Source organism: Taurulus bubalis (genome assembly GCF_910589615.1).
Source record: "Taurulus bubalis genome assembly, chromosome: 10".
Lineage (NCBI taxonomy): Eukaryota > Metazoa > Chordata > Actinopteri > Perciformes > Cottidae > Taurulus > Taurulus bubalis.
The window spans coordinates 5,405,755-5,429,781 of record NC_136598.1 but is presented as its reverse complement, the minus strand read 5'-3'; the positions used below and the strand labels follow the sequence as shown (position 1 = coordinate 5,429,781).

Here is a 24,027-nt window from a genome sequence, read left to right as displayed (position 1 = left end):
TAGACCATATTTTAAACAGTGACAAGATTGTCTGTCTGCAGCATTGTTACCCGTGAACTGCGCTTCTCACGCGCAATGATCTTCGCCATCGAGGAGATCAACAACAGCACGGAGCTGCTGCCGGGCATCAAACTCGGTTATCAGATCTACGACTCGTGCGCCTCTGTGCCTGTAGCGGTGCATGTGGCATTCCAGCTGTCAAGTGGCCTGGACCCGGTGTTTTACACCGGCGACAATTGTTCACAATCTGGTAAAGTGATGGCCATTGTTGGTGAGTCTGGGTCCACGCCATCCATCAGCATGTCTCGCATCATCGGGCCCTTTAACATTCCTCAAGTAAATATTTTGAATTTCTGAAAATTATGTGTTTAACAGACCAATAATGTTTTGTGTCCGTCCTGTTAAATAATTCCACTGTTGTGTTCTTTTAGGTTAGTCACTTTGCCACTTGTGCATGCCTGTCCGATAAGCAGCAGTACCCGAGTTTCTTCAGAACAATCCCGAGTGACCAGTTCCAGGCTGACGCGCTGGCGAAGCTGGTAAAACACTTTGGTTGGACTTGGATAGGTGCTATCCGATCAGATTCGGATTACGGAAACAATGGCATGGCGTCTTTCCTGGACGCAGCACACAAAGAGGGGATCTGTGTGGAATATTCTGAATCTTTCTATCGGACCCACCCACGAAGCAGGATCCAGAGAGTAGCCGACGTTATCCGCAGGTTTTTACATTCACTGATTATGTGCTTTTGTTCATTTACCTCACGTTAGGGCATACTACTGAATTTGTTATAAAATCAGTGGAGAAATACTGTACATTAATAAACAAAAAATGTAAGTATCTCTTATGTGTTTGTTTTAATTATCTTGATACATATATTTTTTTAAGTTTTTCCCCCATATTACTTTAATACAATGCACTATTATTTCTCTCAGGTCGACATCTATGGTGATTGTGGCGTTTACAGCCCCTGGAGACTTGAGGATTCTGCTGGAAGAGCTGTCGCTCAAGCCCTCTCCTCCTCGCCAGTGGATAGGCAGTGAGTCCTGGGTAACTGACCCAGACATGCTGATGTTCAGTTTATGTGCTGGAGCACTCGGATTTGCCATTGAGCGATCTGTCATCCCAGGTCTGAGAGACTTCCTGCTGGATCTCTCTCCCTCTAAAGTGGCTGCCTCTCCAGTGCTTACTGAGTTCTGGGAGGATGCATTCAACTGCAGGCTGGGAAAAAGTGAGAAAATTGGGTTGATTCTTTTACATAAAAGACACTCACAGTTGCGTCTTTGCGTGTGTTCTGTTTTTTTTTCACAGTCCTGTTGAAACTTTGTGTGTTAAAATGTCCAAAGGTGATTTTAGTCCAACCCCTAGATTAAAATAGAATCTATTGATATTGAACAAAGACATGCTATGGACATAAAGCGCATTTTTGTGAATAATCTGTTTGTTTTTTTGTGTGGTTTGTAAGAACTTGGCTGCAGTAGTTTCACCATGTCAACCCTGAAGCCCTGAACACAAGCACACGTTAAATTGACGGTCTACAGGCCACCAAGCAAAATAAAGTACAAACAGTTTTACTTAGCCTACTAGCATGTATCAGTTAAAGTTTATATGTATAGTTCTAAGCTCTTATCCTAACAGTGATCATGTATTTCTTCAAAACACTTTAACATAGATCTTGTCAAATTCAATGAAGGAAAATACTAATAATTATTTGCATTTCATGCAGTTGACTAATTCTCTGATATTTGAGCTGGTAGATAACGGTCAAAAATAAAATCAGTGCCGGATACAAACTAAAAGAGCCACTATTAAATAGAGTCATTTCTGTTATACAATACTTTGATATGTAATAAATAATGTTTAACTTATAAATTAGAGCAATGTAGATATACAGGTTTTTGCTCTGCACATTTGACAGGTTAAATAAAACAAAGAAACAAAAATGAAAAAGACATTCAGATGAATTATAATATAATATTGTCAATGCTGTTGTCTTCATGTATTTTTAGCAGCAGTCACAGACAAGAATGCGTGTGATGGAAGTGAAGACATAGAGACGATCCAGAGCCCGTACACTGACACATCTCAGCTCCGGATCACTAACATGGTGTACAAGGCTGTTTATGCAATAGCACATGCCATTCATAATGCAGTGTGTCAGGAAACATATTCTATAACGCAGTGTGAAAAAGTCTTCAGCATAGAGTCCAAACAGGTCAGTCAAAACAAATATGTACATTTTTCACTCTGTTGTACTTTTTTTAATTATAGATTTATTTGATCTTCTCTTGCTTCAAATCTCACTTTCATTTTCTTCTTTTACTTCATCCTCACAGGTTCTTACTCAGCTGAAAAATTTAAATTTTTCCCAAAATGGTTATGATGTGTCATTTGATGACAATGGGGATCCTGTGGCCACATATGAGCTGGTTAACTGGCAACAAAGTGAGAGTGGCAGCATTGAGTTGGTGGCAGTAGGGAACTACGTTGCATCACTGCCGGTGGGCCAGGAACTCCATATCAACAGGAACCTCACCTGGGTGGAGGGTGGCACACAAGTAAGGAGCAAAATGTATTACATATTTCAATTTGAACTTAAGTTATATTAAACGTTATATGTTAACACGTATTGTGGGTCACTGCAAGTGTTAACCCTGTACATAACGGCAGTAAAGATATCCATCCCGAATACGATTTCAATGTAATAAATAATGGGTCACACGTTGTAATAACTACACGCTATTTAGCATTAGTTAAGAATGAGTAATAACGTAATTTATCATTTAACGGTCATTAGTATGCAATTCATAAGCACAGTTTAAATGTTTTATTCTTGATTAATAAGCTTGACTATAATGCGTTTTATGATTGGGTTTTCATACTTTATAAATTATGTATTCCCCATTTGTAAATTAAGTAATATATATATATTACAAACCATTTATTTGGGACTTATAGATGATTAATAAGATAATTGATAAAGTGTTAGTACATTATAAAATCATGATTTAAATGACAATTATTCATGCATTTATTTATACATATAATGATTTAGATATGCACTAATAGTTAGGGACTATTAACATATGCCTTTATCTATGCGTTTTAATACTGCAATTCATAAATAATTTAGGTAGTTACTAGTCGTTAGTTAAGTATTTTGTGTAACCTCATCTAAAGTGAGGACTATCTATGCCTTACAAAGCATTTATAAATGGCATTGAAAGGCCAGCAGTGCCTCAAAGCTAACAAAAGTCTCAGTTATCTTTTCAACAAAAACGGAAAATAGACACAACACAAAGTGATAAAGAACATTAATATTTATTGCAAGATGCAAACAATTACTTATAATGTTCTTGGCAAAAAAAGAAGGCTTTCGGCGGTGATGATACGTCATCAATGTGGGACACACGTTTTGCTCAGGAACTGATCAACAGTGTGTTTACGCTATGGAAAACTCCGGACTAAGTCGAAAGTGTGAGCGGACCCCGGGCCAGAAAGAACTGGCTAGCTAGCTAGATATTCATAATCAATAATGTGTACGTGCCACCAAACTAAGAAAGATACTCACCACTCGTGCCACTGATGGGCATCGCTCCCCATCACCTGGCCGGCATTCTTTTTTTTTTCGATTTATGCTGTGTTCACACCAAATGCGGAAATGCAAAGTCAATGCACAGACGCAATAGGTTGCGAAACAGCGTTTATTCTGCCGGGCGGCGCGATAGGCACGTTTGAGGCGCGTTTGAGGCGGCGCGAATAGCGCGTTTGACAGAACAGAGCGTTTGACGCAGCGCGAATTCGCGTGAGTTGAAATATTTAAACTAAACGCGTGACGCAAAATCGGTCAGCCAATCAGCATTGAGGATCAGCGTTGAGAAGCTCCGCCCGTCATCACCGCCGTCTTGCCGTTGCTGAATCAAACTGCTGCTGCTCTGCCTGAAGTAGCGCTGGTAGCGGCTGTCATTGAGACGCTGTTGTGGGACTACGGATAATATTATGAACCCAGACACCATGGAGTTTAATGTTCCAACGTACTGTATGTGGAATTTACACAACAAGTAAAAAGCAGCTTTGTAAGGAAAAAATAGTCCTCACTTTGGATGGAGTCACACAAAATACTTAACTAACGACTAGTAACTACCTGTATTAATCATGAATTGCACTATTAAAACACATTTATAAAGCATATGTTTACATAGTCCCTAACCATTAGTGCATATCTAAATCATTATATGTATGAATACATTCATGAATATTTGACATTTAAATATTTTTTAATAATTTACTAACACTTTATACATGATTGTATTAATCATCTATAAGTTCTTAATAATAATTGATTTATAAAGTATGACAACCCTATCATGAAACGCATAATAGTCAAGCTTATTAATCAAGAATCAAACATTCATAACTGTCTCTAGGAATTGCATACTAATGACTGTTAATGTTGGAACAATGCTTTATAAATGATGAATTAAGTGTTTACTCATACTTCACTACCACTAATGCTAAATAGTGTGTAGTTATTATAAAGTGTTACCGAATAATGTAAGCATATGTTTCACTCGGAAATTACTCCTTTTTCCTTTCCAAGAAAGTGTTCCCTTGCTGACCCACGGCAGAGGAATAGTAACCCGAGTGCAGAATTTCTGCTCTAAAGACTAACTTTTGAAATTGTAATCCTAGTTTTGTATGCACAGGTGAAGCCCTCTACTGGTCTAACTGGTCTCTAATGGCTCATACTCTGCCCAAATCACGAGTAGACATTTGTCCTCTTATCACTTGTATGAACGTAGCTGGCTAATCAGGACATGCATACCCAAATGCATGCAGACCACCCCACACTATATAAGAGAGCACACACCGCCTTCTGCTGTCCAACAGTTTCCTCAGCAAGAGGGCTTCAACCTCGCGTTACAATATCATAACCTTTCTTCTAATTCACAAAGGCATGCCATGTCACCACATAGCATCGATCCAGGCACATTGATCTTGACCAGCTAAAGGCTAGTTGTCACACTCCAATTTGGCAATCTTCTTTGGTAGGGCCATCTAATCAATTTCAGCAAACATCCCTGTATGATTCAATGCAAAAAAAGGTATCACTCATTACTACTTTGCAGTTAAATATTTCACATTTATTCCAACACTTTGACATAATAAAGACATCTTATTAATACAATTCAGTATATTATAATACTATATATATATATGCCCTCACCATGGAGGAATCAAGCACGTCTCCCCCGAATCCCCTGGAGTTCTGCCGTGAAGTGCCACTCATCAGCCAATCAAAAAAAAGAAATGGGCTACACGAATAGCCAATCAGAAAAACATATCTGTTGTATATGTCACTCTTACCTGTCTTAAAAACTTGAGAGTCCTGGTTATTACACTGTAACGACTCTGCGTTACCCCGTGAGTTCTGGGCGGCACCCAAGGCAACACACTCGGGATGGGGTTAGTAAGTAGCTTTATTGTCTGACTCGGGTGCGCTCTCGGCCTCGCCCCTGAGCGCACCTGCCTGCTGGTCTCGGGTCCTGTCGCGTCCGCGCCGTCGCCTCAGCTTACTGCTCTTCAATCAGCTGCGTCGCCTTCCCTCCTCCTTCGCTACTGCTGGTTTTTAAACAGGGAGAGACACAGACACCAATTGCCCCCAGCTGAGCCTGATTATCCCTCATCCCGGCACCTGTTCTCTGAATCGCTCCCCCCCTCTCTCCCTCTGCACTTGAGCAAAACCCCGCCCCCGCCACCACATACCTCCACCGCCAGCCTTAGGCCGGGGAGCCATCCGGCCTAACCTACTCCCCCCCACCACCCCATGAGAGCGGGAGAGGAAGTCGGCCACAACCATCTGCGTCCTCGGCCTGTGGACTACCTTGAAATTAAAAGGCTGTAACGCCAGATACCACCGCGTAATCCGGGCGTTGGTATCTTTCATGCGGTGGAGCCACTGGAGGGGGGCGTGGTCCGACCAGAGGGTGAAAGAGCGTCCCAGGAGGTAGTAGCGCAGGGAGTCGACCGCCCATCGGATGGCCAGGCACTCCTTCTCCACCGTACTGTACCTGGCCTCCCTCTCGGATAGCTTCCGGCTGATGTAGAGGACAGGGGGGTCAACCCCCTCTACCTGCTGGGACAAAACGGCCCTCTGTTCGACGTATCAGTCTGCAGAGTAAAGGGAAGAGAGAAGTTAGGTGTATGAAAGAGCGGTTCCCCACAGAGAGCTTGTTTTACCTCCTCAAACGCCAACTGGCACTGCTCCGTCCACTGGACCGGATCTGAGGCACCTTTCCAGGTGAGGTCAGTCAAGGGGCTGGTCAGGTCTGCAAAGCTCGGGATGAAGCGCCTGTAATAACCCGCCAGCCCCCGAAACTGCCTCACCTCTTTTTTAGTCTTGGGCAGCGGTCTTGTCCACCTGAGGGCACACATGCCCGCCGCCCAAGTGGTACCCCAGATACCGTACCTCCCTCCATCCAACTGCACACTTCCCCGGGTTGGCAGTGAGCCCAGCCTGCCTCAGGGACTCCAGCACCGCGCCCACCCGCTGCACATGCTCCGCCCAGGTGGTGCTGTGGATGATTACATCATCCAAGTAGGCGGCAGCATATGCAGCGTGTGGACGCAGCACCCGGTCCATGAGGCGTTGAAAGGTGGCTCGGGCACCGAACAACCCAAAGGGAAGCGTGGTGAATTGGTACAAACCAAACGGAGTGGAGAAGGCCGTCTTTTCCTTGGACTCTGGCGACAGAGGAATCTGCCAATAGCCCTTGGTCAAATCCAGTGTCGTGAAGAAACGCGCAGTGCCCAGTTGGTCCAGGAGCTCGTCGACCCGGGCCATTGGGTACGCATCAAAACGTGACACATCATTCACCCTGCGATAGTCCACGCAGAACCGTATAGACCCATCCTTCTTGACAACAAGAACAATGGGGCTAGATCAGGCACTGTTGGACTCTTCTATTACCCCCATCTCCAGCATTGCGGCCAATTCCCTCTGAACTACTTTTCTTTTGTGTTCCGGTAACCTTTAGGGTCGTAACCGCACCGTCACGCCCGGGGGAGTCTCAATCTGGTGCGTGATGAGGTTTGTGCGTCCTGGCAGGAGAGAGAACACCTCAGAAAACGTATCTTGCAACTGGGCAATGTCTGTTCTCTGGGTCCCAGAGAGATGGTCTTCACAAAGGAGCGAGGCCGGATTGGTGGATTTTGGGACCTCAAGCCCCAGCTCCTCTCTCTCAGAAACCGCAGACACCAGAGAAACAGACTCTGCCTCTCTCCATGCTTTTAGGAGGTTGAGGTGGTAGATCTGTTTAGCTCCGCCCCTGTCAGAACGCACCACCTCATAGTCAACATCCCCCACTCGCCGTGTGACCACAAAGGGCCCTTGCCACTTGGCGAGTAGTTTAGAGCTGGAAGTAGGAAGCAATACAAGTACCTTTTCTCCCGGTGTGAATTGTCTCAGCCTGGCGCCTCTGTCGTACAGCCGTTTATGACGCTCCTGGGCAAATTCCCACGTGACATCCGACCCAGTGTGTGGAGTTTTGCTCATTGGTCCAGGACGTATTGAATTTCATTCTTACTGGTGCTTGGACCTTGCTCCCAGTTTTCCTTAATCAGGTCAAGCACCCCCCGTGGAGTCCTGCCGAACAGCAGTTCAAAGGGAGAAAATCCCGTGGAGGCCTGAGGAACCTCCCACACTGCAAACAACAGAGAATCAAGCCATTTATCCCAATTACGTTCATCGTCATTAATAAATTTACGGATCATGGACTTCAAAGTCTTATTCAGACGCTCCACCAGACCGTCGGTCTGTGGGTAAACACTGGTCCGAATAGATATAATGCCCAGCAACCCGTAAAGTTCTCTCAGTGTACGTGACATGAACGAGGTGCCCTGGTTGGTCAGAATCTCTTTCGGCATTCCGACTCGGGAGATGACCTGAAACAGAGCCTGCGCGACACTTTTTGCAGAAATGTTGCGCAACGGCACTGCTTCCGGATATCGTGTTGCATAATCCACCAGGACTAACACAAAGCGATATCCGCGTGTGCTCCGGTGAAATGGCCCGATAAGGTCCATGGCTATTCGCTCGAACGGCACCTCCATTAATGGCAGAGGGTGCAAATGCGCCCTCGGAATGGCCGGTTGATTTACCAATTGACATTCCGCACCAACGGCGCACATCCGCCCGGATGCCCGGCCAATAAAATCGGGTCATTATCCGGTCTAGTGTCTTTTCGTATTCCATGTGACCAGCCATCGGGTTATAATGAGCCGCCTGGAAAAATCATTTCCCGGCGGCTTTTCGGCACCAGCAACTGGGTGTTTTCCTGCCCGGTCTGAGTGTCACGACTCACTCTATACAGCCTGTCCCTATTCAATGAAAAGTGTGGATATGACTGCGCTGCGTCAGGGCGCACCAGCTGACCATCAACTCGCATCACTTGGTCCCAGGCCGAGCGCAGAGTATCATCACGAGACTGCTCGAGTGGAAAATCTTCCATGGAGCGGAACTCGGGAACCGGTGGAGTCTCCACGGGAGGCTCCGCTGGTTCCTCCTCCTCCCCGTCTGCAGTGTCGGACAAACTCACGTCACCACTTACACCTTTAACTAAGCTTGTGCCTATTCCGCGGAGTGCTATTACCGTTACTGTTTCTAATTTTTAAAAAAAAAGACCATATTTTCAGTAGCTTTTGACATACGATGACATTTCTTTTATATCGCCGTGAGCCGCCTTCAAAATAAAAGCGGCGGAGGCGGGGCGGGGCGGAGGCGTGGCCGGGATTACATTTCACCCAGATACAACAGATACGTTTTTCTGATTGGCTATTCGTGTAGCCCATTTCTTTTTATTGATTGGCAAGGGATTCCGGGGAAACGTGCTTGATTCCTCCATGGTGAGGGCAGTGCGACCAGGTCATGTTTGTGCGCTGCGGCACATTAAATAGCCTAGAGTTTTTTTTCAGCGTGAGAAATATGATGTGTGGCGGGAGAGCGTGACTTAAGACCGACATGCGTGACAGTCACGCTCAATACACTTGAGAGCCCTGTGATGTTGACTTAGCTTGATATGCTAGCTTAGTAGCTTCATCCATCTATTATCAGCCGCTTATCCAGGGTCGGGTCATGGTGGCATCAGGTTCAGCAGGCCGACCCAGGCTTCTCTCTCACCCGCAACCCTTTCCAGCTCATTCTGGGGGATCCTGAGCGTTCCAAGGCCAGTCGGGAGATATAATCCCTGAAGTGTGTCTTGGGTCTTCCCCGGTGCCTCCTACCAGTTGGACGTGCCTGCTTAGTAGCTTGATCGAGTTATATCCATGCGTGTCCTCCTGGTGTTCTCATGTTTTCTTAATTTTTCAAGCGCTTCATGTGCTTCATGTCCCTTACTCAGATAATGATGTCCCAGCCCTGAACCGTCCCCCAGTTCGGGGGCACTCTCTCTGGGGAGGCTAGGGCAATGGATGCACTGCTACTGTGGGTCATCCTCAGCTTGTGCAATCCATCCAGGCAGCAAGAGTAAGATTCACCGTAGCATGTTACTGAGCAAAGTGGTCAGGGTCCCAACGTTGTTGTGAGGAAAGGGGGAGGAGACTTTCCCACTGTTGTCCGTGCACAGTCGGTGTCAGAATGTAGTGTGAAGGGTGCTGCTCATCTGTTGATCCCTGCAGGGTTATATTATATGTATAATATTCTTAATTATAAAAATTATAATAATATTAATAAATTATACAAATTGTCAATATGTGTGTTTTTGAGCTGTGGAATATACCCGGTAATATTTGGAAAATAGGATATCTGTTTGAGAGAAGACCTTTGGTGGAGAAACTTCACGTGGCCTCATCAACACGTGCCTTCCCCATATCAAGGGCCTAAAGTGTTGATGAACCAAGAACTTTGCCTGTAGCAGTAGGAGGTTGATGTATTGGTCATCCATTGGGGCCGTCTTCACATACCACTCTTCCAGACAAGTCCTCCGCAACACGTCAGTGAGGGGGGAATGGTAAGCAATTCTGCTACAGCAGTTGCCGACTGCCTGCATCTGCAAAAACATCTGCTTATGCACATTTGCAGTGGTCTAATGTGTGCTCGAGATTGGAGGAGAGTATTACCTGTGGAGTCCAGTAGAGAGCAGAGTCTGTGTGAGTTATGCCGTGTTCACACCGGACGAGGCGCAAATTTGCGGCGTCAGATTACATGAAAAGTCAATCCACAGACGCGCTGCGACACGAATTGGCGATTTATTCACGCTGCGGCGAGATAGACGTGTTTGAGGCGGCGCGAACAGAATGTTTGACCTTGGGCGAACAAAGCGAAGGGCGGAGTTGCGGCAGCCAATCAGCGTTGAGAATCAGCGTAGAGAAGCTCCGTCCATCACCACCGCCGTCTCCCCGTTTCTGAATGAAACTGCTGCTGCTCCGTCTGAACCAGCACTGACAGCGGCTTCATTGAGACGCTGTTGTGGGACTATGGATAATATTATGAACCCAGACACCATGGAGTTTGATGTTCCGACATATGTGGAGTTTACACAAAAAGTATGAAGCAGAACTGGTGGTTATTTCCATGGTGGATGGCATAATCGGTATCGTTTTACGGAGATACGCGAGACGCAGTTCCTGGAGGAGTCGGTGAAATTCACCGAGCTGTGTGCGGCTACGGATGTTGTGAACCCAAATACGAGGGCGTTTCATGTTCCAACATGTTTGGGACTTCCACAACAAGTATAAAGCAGAACTAGTGGTTATTTATTCCATAGTCGATAGAGGAAATGAAAGCTTCGTCGCTTGTCTCTCACAGAGGCAAGCAACAGAACTAAGCCACGCCCCCTTCGTGCCGCGATTTTTCGCGTTTGGTGTGAACACCCTCGTTTCACTCACGCGAGTAAACTTCCGCGTCCGGTGTGAACACGGCATAAGAACTACAAATTTAAACAACTGTGTGAGTTAGAACTACAAATTTAAACAACTGTGTGAGTTAGAAAAACTATATTTGTTCTGCTTACACTGATTAATCATGACGTTAGCTTCAGCTGAACTTAATAATTAATTTTTACACTAACTGTGAACTTTGTCCCGTAACAGTCGCATTGAAATACATTTAGAGGGGAAACAGTTTAGTTACAGTGAACAATAACACTTTCACGATACATGTTGGCCTGTGATTAATGATTTTAAAAGGACTTCAAAAATGTGAAACTACTCTTTAATTGAAATGCAAGTACTGTTTTTAGACAGATTAAAAAATAATCTGAACTCCTTTAATCCTCAGAGTTTTGAAGCAAATCTGAATATGTGTGACTTTGTTTGTATCTATGTGCCAGGTGCCTGTGTCAGTGTGCACTGACAGCTGTCCTGCAGGAACTCGTAAAGTGCTGCAGAAAGGAAAACCCATCTGCTGTTATGATTGTATACCGTGTCCTGAGGGGGAGATTAGCAATGCTACAGGTATTGTTTCTCCTTCTGCAGATTAGACAGAAACTGGCACATAAATGTTGATGTAATACACCTTTTAACACTTCAACCATGCAGATAAAGTTGTCCTGAGAGTCTGTGTATACATGCTACCTATTATCCTCCTTGTCTACTCACCCATTACCGCTGCTGTGATTACATCACCCTGTCCCCTAAAACCTCCACTGGCTCCCTGTCCCACAACAGAGCCAATTCAAAGTCCTTCTCCTCTGTCACAAAGACCTCCAAACCAGGCCTTTACCTCACCAAGCTGCTTCACCACCACACTTCCTTCCACAGCTGCAGCTCCTCTAATGCAAGCCTCCTGTTTCCACCACTCAGGACCAAGCGGCAGCTACAGAGTTCTCAATGGCTGCCTCCTTCATCTGGAGCACACCCCGCAACACATCCGAAAATCTAAATGCAGTTTTTTTAACTGCATTTAATGTGATTCATGTTGTGTGTTGTATATTTGTTGTGTGTTATTTTAGATTATCATTTCAACTTGTGTAAAATGTCTTTGAGTACTTTGAAAATGACTGAATACAATGTATTATTATTATTATTATTATTATTATTATTATTATTATTATTATTATTATTATCTACTGCACAACATCAAATATTGAGTATTTCTGCTAAAAGCCCTCTTTTGTTGTTGTATTCTTTCAGATTCCCCTGATTGTTTCCCTTGCCCCAAGGAATTTTGGCCTAATGCAAAGAGACACACTTGTCTCCCCAAGCCTGTAGAGTTTCTTTCCTTCAATGAGGCCCTAGGAATCATCCTGGCTGCATTCTCAGTTGGTGGTGCCTGCCTTGCCATCATAACAGCGGCTGTGTTCCACCGTCACAGGACATCCCCGATCGTCAGAGCCAACAACTCTGAGCTGAGCTTTCTGCTGCTCTTCTCTCTGACTCTTTGTTTCTTATGCTCATTGACTTTCATTGGAGAACCCTCTGAGTGGTCCTGCATGCTGCGCCACACAGCGTTTGGGATCACCTTTGTCCTCTGTATCTCTTGTGTTCTTGGAAAAACAATAGTTGTGTTAATGGCATTCAAAGCCACTCTCCCAGGTCGTAATGTTATGAAATGGTTTGGTCCTCCACAGCAAAGGATGACTGTAGTGTCTTTCACTTTCATTCAAGTAATAATATGTACTCTTTGGTTGGTTCTTAGTCCTCCTTTTCCAATGAAAAACCTCACCACATACAAGGAGAGAATCATCCTGGAGTGTGCATTAGGCTCAGCTATTGGGTTCTGGGCTGTGCTCGGGTACATCGGCCTGCTGGCTGTCTTTTGCTTTGTGTTGGCGGTCCTAGCCCGGAAACTACCTGATAATTTTAATGAAGCCAAGTTTATCACCTTCAGCATGCTGATATTCTGTGCGGTCTGGGTCACCTTCATCCCAGCATATGTCAGTTCTCCTGGGAAACTTACTGTGGCTGTGGAGATATTTGCCATTCTTGCCTCCAGTTTTGGACTCATATTGTGTATATTCGCTCCAAAGTGTTTCATCATATTGTTTAAGCCAGAGAAAAATACCAAGAAAAATGTAATGAACAAAAGTCAATCTTAAAACATAAAGTTTAAAGAAAACTAGGATGCAATTGAAGGGACTTTTAATACCAATACCTAAGCCACAGAGGACAAAGAGGGAGAACAAAAAAGACAAAAAATGACATTATGGCGCCAAAAGCAACATTTACTATATAGCTCATAATGTGCACATTCCGTTTTCATATTGTCTCTGTAAATATTCATATGCTTAAGTATACTCTATATTTTTAATTAAATGTTTTATTAATTGTAATGTCATGTTATGAAAGTACTTTAAAAAACAAAACTTTTTGGTCTTATTTCACTAAGTGTTTTTTCATCACGGCCTGAAAATATAGAATATAAGTAATGTAAAACAAATGAATTAAAACAAGAATAAGATACATATGTGTGTCTTTCTCTTTTATAAACTCAGTGCTATTTCATTAATATTTCTGTTTTAGCATCATTTTGTGATTTAACCAAACAAACCACTCATTAGTGGTGGACATTTGTTTGGCTTAACTGTCATATGAGCTAAACACAGCAAAAAAAGGTGTAAGAGTGTAAGACTTCATTAAGACGATATTAGGGTTTACAATGGTAACTTTAAAAGAAGAGAAAAGAGGCATGGGCACCTGGTGCAGATTATAATGTACACAAAGCTCACAAAAAGACTTGCACAAGAGTTAATCAAATACCACTGGGTAAGATCATCCTCTCTCTGACGTACAGTAAGCTGACGTACAGTAGGAGGGAAGCTTCAGTCTGAATATCTATATAGACCAGTAAAAACACTGTATGCCCACTTGAGGACAGTTGAGGATGGAGATCTCAGCTCTCTTTATTGGCCTGATCCTGTTGCAGGGTTTGTGTGAGCTGAACTCAGCTCTTGCGTTGAATGGTTCTGTGGATGATGTGAAACAAAGGGCTGAGTTCTCAGAGGATAGGAATGGTGTTGGGGACAGCACTGAGGCCTCATCTGTGAAATGTAAGCTCCAGGGTACCACTCGTCTACCTGCTTTCTCAATGGATGGTGACTACGTTATTGGTGGTGTTTTGTCCATACACCACTATGCATATACAATGAAGCATAACTACACCACCATGCCTGATTCACAAAGATGCTCAGGGAGGTTAGTAAGAGGAATATGTCGGGCTAAGAGGATGTACTCTGTTGGGATGAAAATGTTTTGATTTGCATGGTGTGCTTATAATAATTTTACAAAGCAATTTGTTTTACTGAGAACGTCAAATGTAAAAAAAACAGTATTATAGAGAACAGTATTTGGCAGTACAATTGCAGGTTGTTCATTTACAACAATTGTAGTAACTTCAAAACAAAGAAAAATACAAAAAGGTTTATTTTAACTGAAAGTGAATTGAATCAATCATTGAATCAAATTTAACCGGATAAACACAAAGCAGTTATTTAAATTGAGTTGACTATTGCAGATCTCCTTAATTATGTATATCTATTAAAATAGTGAAATGTCCTCATCATTATGTAGACCATATTTTAAACAGTGACAAGATTGTCTGTCTGCAGCATTGATACCCGTGAACTGCGCTTCTCACGCGCAATGATCTTCGCCATCGAGGAGATCAACAACAGCACGGAGCTGCTGCCGGGCATCAAACTCGGTTATCAGATCTACGACTCGTGCGCCTCTGTGCCTGTAGCGGTGCATGTGGCATTCCAGCTGTCAAGTGGCATGGACCCGGTGTTTTACACCGGCGACAATTGTTCACAATCTGGTAAAGTGATGGCCATTGTTGGTGAGTCTGGGTCCACGCCATCCATCAGCATGTCTCGCATCATCGGGCCCTTTAACATTCCTCAAGTAAATATTTTGAATTTCTGAAAATTATGTGTTTAACAGACCAATGGTGTTTTGTGTCCGTCCTGTTCAATAATTCCACTGTTGTGTTCTTTTAGGTTAGTCACTTTGCCACTTGTGCATGCCTGTCCGATAAGCAGCAGTACCCGAGTTTCTTCAGAACAATCCCGAGTGACCAGTTCCAGGCTGACGCGCTGGCAAAGCTGGTAAAACACTTTGGTTGGACTTGGATAGGTGCTATCCGATCAGATTCGGATTACGGAAACAATGGCATGGCGTCTTTCCTGGACGCAGCACACAAAGAGGGGATCTGTGTGGAATATTCCGAATCTTTCTATCGGACCCACCCACGAAGCAGGATCCAGAGAGTAGCCGACGTTATCCGCAGGTTTTTACATTCACTGATTATGTGCTTTTGTTCATTTACCTCACGTTAGGGCATACTACTGAATTTGTTATAAAATCAGTGGAGAAATACTGTACATTAATAAACAAAAAATGTAAGTATCTCTTATGTGTTTGTTTTAATTATCTTGATACATATATTTTTTTAAGTTTTTCCCCCATATTACTTTAATACAATGCACTATTATTTCTCTCAGGTCGACATCTATGGTGATTGTGGCGTTTACATCATCTGGAGACTTGAGGATTCTGCTGGAAGAGCTGTCGCTCAAGCCCTCTCCTCCTCGCCAGTGGATAGGCAGTGAGTCCTGGGTAACTGATCCAGACATGCTGATGTTCAGTTTATGTGCTGGAGCAGTCGGATTTGGAATTGAGCGATCTGTCATCCCAGGTCTGAGAGACTTCCTGCTGGATCTCTCTCCCTCTAAAGTGACGGCCTCTCCAGTGCTTACTGAGTTCTGGGAGGATGCATTCAACTGCAGGCTGGGAAAAAGTGAGAAAATTGGGTTGATTCTTTTACATAAAAGACACTCACAGTTGCGTCTTTGCGTGTGTTCTGTTTTTTTTCACAGTCCTGTTGAAACTTTGTGTGTTAAAATGTCCAAAGGTGATTTTAGTCCAACCCCTAGATTAAAATAGAATCTATTGATATTGAACAAAGACATGTTATGGACATAAAGCGCATTTTTGTGAATAATCTGTTTTTTTTGTGTGGTTTGTAAGAACTTGGCTGTAGTAGTTTCACCATGTCAACCCTGAAGCCCTGAACACAAGCACACGTTAAATTGACAGTCTACAGGCCACCAAGCAAAATAAAGTACAAACAGTTTTACTTAGCCTACTAGCATGTATCAGTTAAAGTTTATATGTATAGTTCTAAGCTCTTATCCTAACAGTGATCATGTATTTCTTCAAAACACTTTAACACAGATCTTGTCAAATTCAATGAAGGAAAATACTAATAATTATTTGCATTTCATGCAGTTGACTAATTGTCTGATATTTGAGCTGGTAGATAACGGTCAAAAATAAAATCAGTGCCGGATACAAACTAAAAGAGCCACTATTAAATAGAGTAATTTCTGTTATACAATACCTTGATATGTAATAAATAATGTTTAACTTATAAATTAGAGCAATGTAGATATACAGGTTTTTGCTCTGCACATTTGACAGGTTAAATAAAACAAAGAAACAAAAATGAAAAAGACATTCAGATGAATTATAATATAATATTGTCAATGCTAAAAAATATATTTTTTTTGTCTTCATGTATTTTTAGCAGCAGTCACAGACAATAATGCGTGTGATGGAAGTGAAGACATAGAGACGATCCAGAGCCCGTACACTGACACATCTCAGCTCCGGATCACTAACATGGTGTACAAGGCTGTTTATGCAATAGCACATGCCATTCATAATGCAGTGTGTCAGGAAACATATTCTATAACTCAGTGTGAAAAAGTCTTCAGCATAGAGTCCAAACAGGTCGGTAAAAACAAATATGTACATTTTTCACGCTGTTGTACCTTTTTTTAATTATACATTTATTTGATTTTCTATTGCTTCAAATCTCTCTTTCATTTTCTTCTTTTACTTCATCATCACAGGTTCTTACTCAGCTGAAAAATTTAAATTTTTCCCAAAATGGTTATGATGTGTCATTTGATGACAATGGGGATCCTGTGGCCACATATGAGCTGGTTAACTGGCAACAAAGTGAGAGTGGCAGCATTGAGTTGGTGGCAGTAGGGCACTACGTTGCATCACTGCCGGTGGGCCAGGAACTCCATATCAACAGGAACCTCACCTGGGTGGAGGGTGGCACACAAGTAAGGAGCAAAATGTATTACATATTTCAATTTGAACTTAAGTTATATTAAACGTTCTATGTTAACACGTATTGTGGGTCACTGCAAGTGTTAACCCTGTATATAACGGCAGTAAAGACATCCATCCCGAATACGATTTCAATGTAATAAATAATGGGTCACACGTTGTAATAACTACACGCTATTTAGCATTAGTTAAGAATGAGTAATAACGTAATTTATCATTTATTAACGGTCATTAGTATGCAATTCATAAGCACAGTTTAAATGTTTTATTCTTGATTAATAAGCTTGACTATAATCATGCGTTTCATGATTGTGTTTTCATACTTTATAAATGATGTATTCCCCATTAAGTAATATATATTACAAACCATTTATTTGGGACTTATAGATGATTAATAAGATAATTGATAAAGTGTTAGTACATTATAAAAACATGATTTAAATGACAATTATTCATGCATTTATTTATAAAATGTGCCCATTTTTATCCACCTCATTGTGTTTCTTCGCCACAGCTCGGTGGCTGTGGGTAGTGATGTTGACTTGCTAGCTTAGTAGCTTCCATTCATCTATTATCTGCCGCTTATCCGGGTTCGGGTCGTGGTGGCATCAGGTTCAGCAGGCCGACCCAGGCTTCCCTCTCACCCGCAACCCTTTCCAGCTCATTCTGGGGGATCCTGAGCGTTCCAAGGCCAGTCGGGAGATATAATCCCTGAAGCGTGTCTTGGGTCTTCCTCGGTGCCTCCTACCAGTTGGACGTGCCTGCTTAGTAGCTTGATCGAGTTATATCCATGCGTGTCCTCCCGGTGTTCTCATGTTTTCTTAATTTTTCAAGCGCTTCATGTGCTTCATGTCCTTTACTCAGATAATGATGTCCCAGCCCTGAACCGTCCCCCAGTTCGGGGGCACTCTCTCTGGGGAGGCTAGGGCAATGGATGCACTGCTACTGTGGGTCATCCTCAGCTTGTGCAATCCATCCAGGCAGCAAGAGTAAGATTCACCGTAGCATGTTACTGAGCAAAGTGGTCAGGGTCCCAACGTTGTTGTGAGGAAAGGGGGAGGAGACTTTCCCACTGTTGTCCGTGCACAGTCGGTGTCAGAATGTAGTGTGAAGTGTGCTGCTCATCTGTTGATCCCTGCAGGGTTATATTATATGTATAATATTCTTAATTACAAAAATTATAACAATATTAATAAATTATACAAATTGTCAATATGTGTGTTTTTGAGCTGTGGAATATACCCGGTATTATTTGGAAAATAGGATATCTGCGCAAAATATATGCTTTTCCTGCTTGTCCTCTCCGCCCGTGCACCTCTCAGTTGCCCCAGTGCACGTCTCTGCTGCGCCGTGCACATGCTCGGGCCGAATCGATTCGGCCCAAGAAAGACGGGTCTAAGAAGCAGTTTAGCCAATCAGTGATTAAAGATATAAATGAATGACGTACAATGTATCCAATTAGCGCCCAAAAAAAGACTTCCGGGAGGGCCAAACTCTGTTTGCCCAAGGCTGCGCGTTCCCGTCTCTCTGTCTCATCAGGGCAGACGAGGCACTCGCCACCCATTTTAACAACATTACAGCGGCGAGCACGAGTCGAACACTTCTCTTCAAAGAAAACCAAACGCTAACTCGGTATAATCTCTCCTCCAACACCGGTTTGAGAAACTACAGGCAAAACACCTGGCCCCAGATCAGCCTGACCTCAGACTGCCAACAGACTCGCGTGAAAGGGAAGCAGCCTCTGTGCAGACCTAAGCTACACCAGGACAGTTTGGCTAAGCTAGCTGCTGGATGCAGTCGTGCTAACGTCGTATTTTACTTTCCATCCATCCATTATCAGCCGCTTATCCGGGGTCGGGTCGCGGTGGCAGCAGGTTCAGCAGGCCGACCCAGGCTTCCCTCTCACCCGCAACACTTTCCAGCTCATTCTGGGGGATCCCGAGGCGTTCCAAGGCCAGCCGGGAGATATAATCCCTCCAGCGTGTCCTCGGTCTTCCCCGGGGTCTCCTACCAGTTGGACGTGCCTGGAAAACCTCTAATGGGAGGCGTCCAGGAGGCATCCTGACTAGATGCCCGAACCACCTCAGCTGACTCCTTTCGACACGAAGGAGCAGCGACTCGACTCCAAGCTCCCTCCTGATGTCCGAGCTCCTTACCCTATCTCTAAGGGTGAGCCCGGCCACCCTGCGGAGGAAGCTCATTTCGGCCGCTTGTATTCGAGATCTCGTTCTTTCGGTCACGACCCAGAGTTCGTGACCATAGGTGAGGGTTGGAACATAGACCGACCAGTAAATGGAGAGCTTCGCCTTCCGGCTCAGCTCCCTCTTCACCAGGACGGACCGGTACAGCGCCTGTTTTATTGCTGCAGCCGCACCGATCCGTCTGTCGATCTCCCGCTCCACCTTACCCTCACTCGTGAACAAGACCCCGAGATACTTGAACTCCTTCGCTTGGGGTAGGCAGTTTGTCCCCACCTGGAGGGAGCAATCCACCGGTTTCCGGCAGAGCACCATGGCCTCAGATTTGGAGGCGCTAACTCTCATCCCTGCCGCTTCACACTCGGCTGCAAAACGCCCCAGTGAATGCTGGAGGTCACAATCCGAGGAGGCAAACAGGACCACATCATCCGCGAACAGCAGAGAGGCGATCCCGAGACTCCCGAACCGGATCCTCTCCGCCCCCTGACTGCGCCTAGATATCCTGTCCATGAAAGTCACGAACAGGACCGGTGATAAAGGGCAGCCCTGGCGGAGGCCAACACCCACCGGGAACGTGTCTGACTTACTACCGAGGATACGAACACAGCTCCTACTGCAGGCGTACAAAGACCGGATAGCCCGTGCCAACGGGTCCGGCACCCCATACTCCCGCAGCACCCCCCACAAAAACCCCCGAGGGACCCGGTCGAAAGCCTTCTCCAAGTCCACAAAGCACATGTAGACTGGTTGGGCAAACTCCCAGGACCCCTCCAGTAGTCTTGCAAGGGTAAAGAGCTGGTCCACTGTTCCACGACCGGGACGGAATCCGCACTGCTCGTCTTGAATCTGAGGTTCGACAAGCGGTCGGAGCCTCCCTTCCAGCACCCTGGCATAAGCTTTTCCCGGGAGGCTGAGCAGTGTGATGCCACGATAGTTTGAGCACACTCTCCGGTCCCCCTTCTTGTAGATGGGAACCACCACCCCGGTCTGCCAGTCCATGGGCACTGTTCCCGACCCCCATGCGACACTGAAAAGGCGTGTCAACCAAGACAGCCCAACAATGTCCAGCGCTTTCAGCATCTCAGGGCGGATCTCATCCACCCCTGGCGCCTTGCCACCAATGAGCTTTTTGACTACCTTAGCGACCTCTGACAGGGATATGGGTGAAACCACCCCAAAGTCTTCCGGCGCTGCCCCCTCTCCGGGGGACATGTTAGCCGGGTTTAGGAGTTCCTCAAAGTGCTCTTTCCACCGCCCGACGATGTCCCCAGTCCGGGTCAGCAGTTCCCCCCCCCCCCCTGCTGAGAACAGCCTGGGGTAGGCCCTGCTTTCCCTTCCTGAGCCGTCGGATGGTTTGCCAGAACTTCCTTGAGGCCAACCGAAAGTCCTTCTCCATGGCCTCCCCGAACTCCTCCCATGCCCGAGTTTTAGCATCCGCGACCATCGCAGCTGCAGCCCTTCTGGCCTGCCGGTACCCGTCAGCTGCTTCAGGAGACCCCTTTACTTTCCATGCTTGCTTTTTTTTTATCAACATGGACCGATCCAACGGGTGCTCTGAGTCCCCCAATCTTAATAGGGCAGTGGTTTGAACGCTTCCCTGCCTGTTTGTGTAAGGTGCTGTTGTTGGGCCTCATCAACACGTGCCTTCCCCATATCAAGGGCCTAAAGTGTTGATGAACCAAGAACTTTGCCTGTAGCAGTAGGAGGTTGATGTATTGGTCATCCATTGGGGCCGTCTTCACATACCACTCTTCCAGACAAGTCCTCCGCAACACGTCAGTGAGGGGGGAATGGTAAGCAATTCTGCTACAGCAGTTGCCGACTGCCTGCATCTGCAAAAACATCTGCTTATGCACATTTGCAGTGGTCTAATGTGTGCTCGAGATTGGAGGAGAGTATTACCTGTGGAGTCCAGTAGAGAGCAGAGTCTGTGTGAGTTAGAACTACAAATTTAAACAACTGTGTGAGTTAGAAAAAACTATATTTGTTCTACTTACACTGATTAATCATGACGTTAGCTTCAGCTGAACTTAATAGTTAATTTTTACACTAACTGTGAACTTTGTCCCGTAACAGTCGCATTGAAATACATTTAGAGGGGAAACAGTTTAGTTACAGTGAACAATAACACTTTCACGATACATGTTGGCCTGTGATTAATGATTTTAAAAGGACTTAAAAAATGTGAAACTACTCTTTAATTGAAATGCAAGTACTGTTTTTAGACAGATTAAAAAATAATCTGAACTCCTTTAATCCTCAGTGTTTTGAAGCAAATCTGAATATGTGTGACTTTGTTTGTATCTATGTGCCAGGTGCCTGTGTCAGTGTGCACTGACAGCTGTCCTGCAGGAACTCGTAAAGTGCTGCAGAAAGGAAAACCCATCTGCTGTTATGATTGTATACCGTGTCCTGAGGGGGAGATTAGCAATGCTACAGGTATTGTTTCTCCTTCTGCAGATTAGACAGAAACTGGCACATAAATGTTGATGTAATACACCTTTTAACACTTCAACCATGCAGATAAAGTTGTCCTGAGAGTCTGTGTATACATGCTACCTATTATCCTCCTTGTCTACTCACCCATTACCGCTGCTGTGATTACATCACCCTGTCCCCTAAAACCTCCACTGGCTCCCTGTCCCACAACAGAGCCAATTCAAAGTCCTTCTCCTCTGTCACAAAGACCTCCAAACCAGGCCTTTACCTCACCAAGCTGCTTCACCACCACACTTCTTTCCACAGCTGCAGCTCCTCTAATGCAAACCTCCTGTTTCCACCACTCAGGACCAAGCGGCAGCTACAGAGTTCTCAATAGCTGCCTCCTTCATCTGAAGCACACCCTGCAACACATCCGAAAATCTAAATGCAGTTTTTTTAACTGCATTTAATGGGATTCATGTTGTGTGTTGTATATTTGTTGTGTGTTGTTTTAGATTATCATTTCAACTTGTGTAAAATGTCTTTGAGTACTTTGAAAATGACTGAATACAATGTATTATTATTATTATTATTATCATTATTATTATTATTATTATTATTATTATTATCTACTGCACAACATCAAATATTGAGTATTTCTGCTAAAAGCCTTTTTGTTGTTGTATTCTTTCAGATTCCCCTGATTGTTTCTCTTGCCCCAAGGAATGTTGGCCTAATGCAAAGAGAGACACTTGTCTCCCCAAGCCTGTAGAGTTTCTTTCCTTCAATGAGGCCCTAGGAATTATCCTGGCTGCATTCTCAGTTGGTGGTGCCTGCCTTGCCATCATAACAGCGGCTGTGTTCCACCGTCACAGGACATCCCCGATTGTCAGAGCCAACAACTCAGAGCTGAGCTTCCTGCTGCTCTTCTCTCTGACTCTCTGTTTCTTATGCTCATTGACTTTCATTGGAGAACCCTCTGAGTGGTCCTGCATGCTGCGCCACACAGCGTTTGGGATCACCTTTGTCCTCTGTATCTCTTGTGTTCTTGGAAAAACAATAGTTGTGTTAATGGCATTCAAAGCCACTCTCCCAGGTCGTAATGTTATGAAATGGTTTGGTCCTCCACAGCAAAGGATGACTGTAGTGTCTTTCACTTTCATTCAAGTAATAATATGTACTCTTTGGTTGGTTCTTAGTCCTCCTTTTCCAATGAAAAACCTCACCACATACAAGGAGAGAATCATCCTGGAGTGTGCATTAGGCTCAGCTATTGGGTTCTGGGCTGTGCTCGGGTACATCGGCCTGCTGGCTGTCTTTTGCTTTGTGTTGGCGGTCCTAGCCCGGAAACTACCTGATAATTTTAATGAAGCCAAGTTCATCACCTTCAGCATGCTGATATTCTGTGCAGTCTGGGTCACCTTTATCCCAGCATATGTCAGTTCTCCTGGGAAATTTACTGTGGCTGTGGAGATATTTGCCATTCTTGCCTCCAGTTTTGGACTCATATTGTGTATTTTCGCTCCAAAGTGTTTCATCATATTGTTTAAGCCAGAGAAAAATACCAAGAAACATTTAATGAACAAAAGTCAATCTTAAAACATAAAGTTTAAAGAAAACTAGGATGCAATTGAAGGGACTTTTAATACCAATACCTAAGCCACAGAGGACAAAGAGGGAGAACAAAAAAGACAAAAAATGACATTATGGCGCCAAAAGCAACATTTACTATATAGCTCATAATATGCACATTCCGTTTTCATATTGTCTCTGTAAATATTCATATTTTTAAGTATACTGTACATTTTTAATTAAATGTTTTATTAATTGTAATGTCATGTTATGAAAGTACTTTAAAAAACAAAACTTTTTGGTCTTATTTCACTAAGTGTTTTTTCATCACGGCCTGAAAATATAGAATATAAGTAATGTAAAACAAATGAATTAAAACAAGAATAAGATAAATATGTGTGTCTTTCTCTTTTATAAACTCAGTGCTATTTCATTAATATTTCTGTTTTAGCATCATTGTGTGATTTAACCAAACAAACAACTCATTAGTGGTGGACATTTGTTTGGCTTAACTGTCATATGAGCTAAACACAGCAAAAAAAGGTGTAAGAGTGTAAGACTTCATTAAGACGATATTAGGGTTTACAATGGTTACTTTAAAAGAAGAGAAAAGAGGCATGGGCACCTGGTGCAGATTATAATGTACACAAAGCTCACAAAAAGACTTGCACAAGAGTTAATCAAAGACCACTGGGTAAGATCATCCCCTCTCTGACGTACAATAAGATGACGTACAGTAGGAGGGAAGCTTCAGTCT

At 44.1% G+C, this 24,027-nt stretch overlaps 2 protein-coding genes across 2 annotated transcripts; both read left to right on the top strand.

Annotated features, from left to right (window-relative positions):
* Positions 1-75: 75 nt before the first annotated feature.
* Positions 76-13,034, top strand: LOC306742360 (extracellular calcium-sensing receptor-like; the record flags this gene model as incomplete). Its single annotated transcript, XM_079224729.1, has 7 exons — positions 76-336; positions 432-721; positions 936-1,231; positions 2,010-2,215; positions 2,337-2,558; positions 11,328-11,451; positions 12,130-13,034. The coding sequence occupies 7 exons, from the start codon at positions 76-78 to the stop codon at positions 13,032-13,034; spliced, it is 2,304 nt and encodes a 767-aa protein (XP_079080855.1).
* Positions 13,035-14,577: 1,543 nt separating this feature from the next.
* LOC306742359 (extracellular calcium-sensing receptor-like) lies at positions 14,578-23,297 on the top strand (the record flags this gene model as incomplete). The annotated part of the gene is made up of 7 exons (XM_079224728.1): positions 14,578-14,838; positions 14,934-15,223; positions 15,438-15,733; positions 16,523-16,728; positions 16,851-17,072; positions 21,593-21,716; positions 22,393-23,297. The coding sequence occupies 7 exons, from the start codon at positions 14,578-14,580 to the stop codon at positions 23,295-23,297; spliced, it is 2,304 nt and encodes a 767-aa protein (XP_079080854.1).
* Positions 23,298-24,027: the final 730 nt, after the last annotated feature.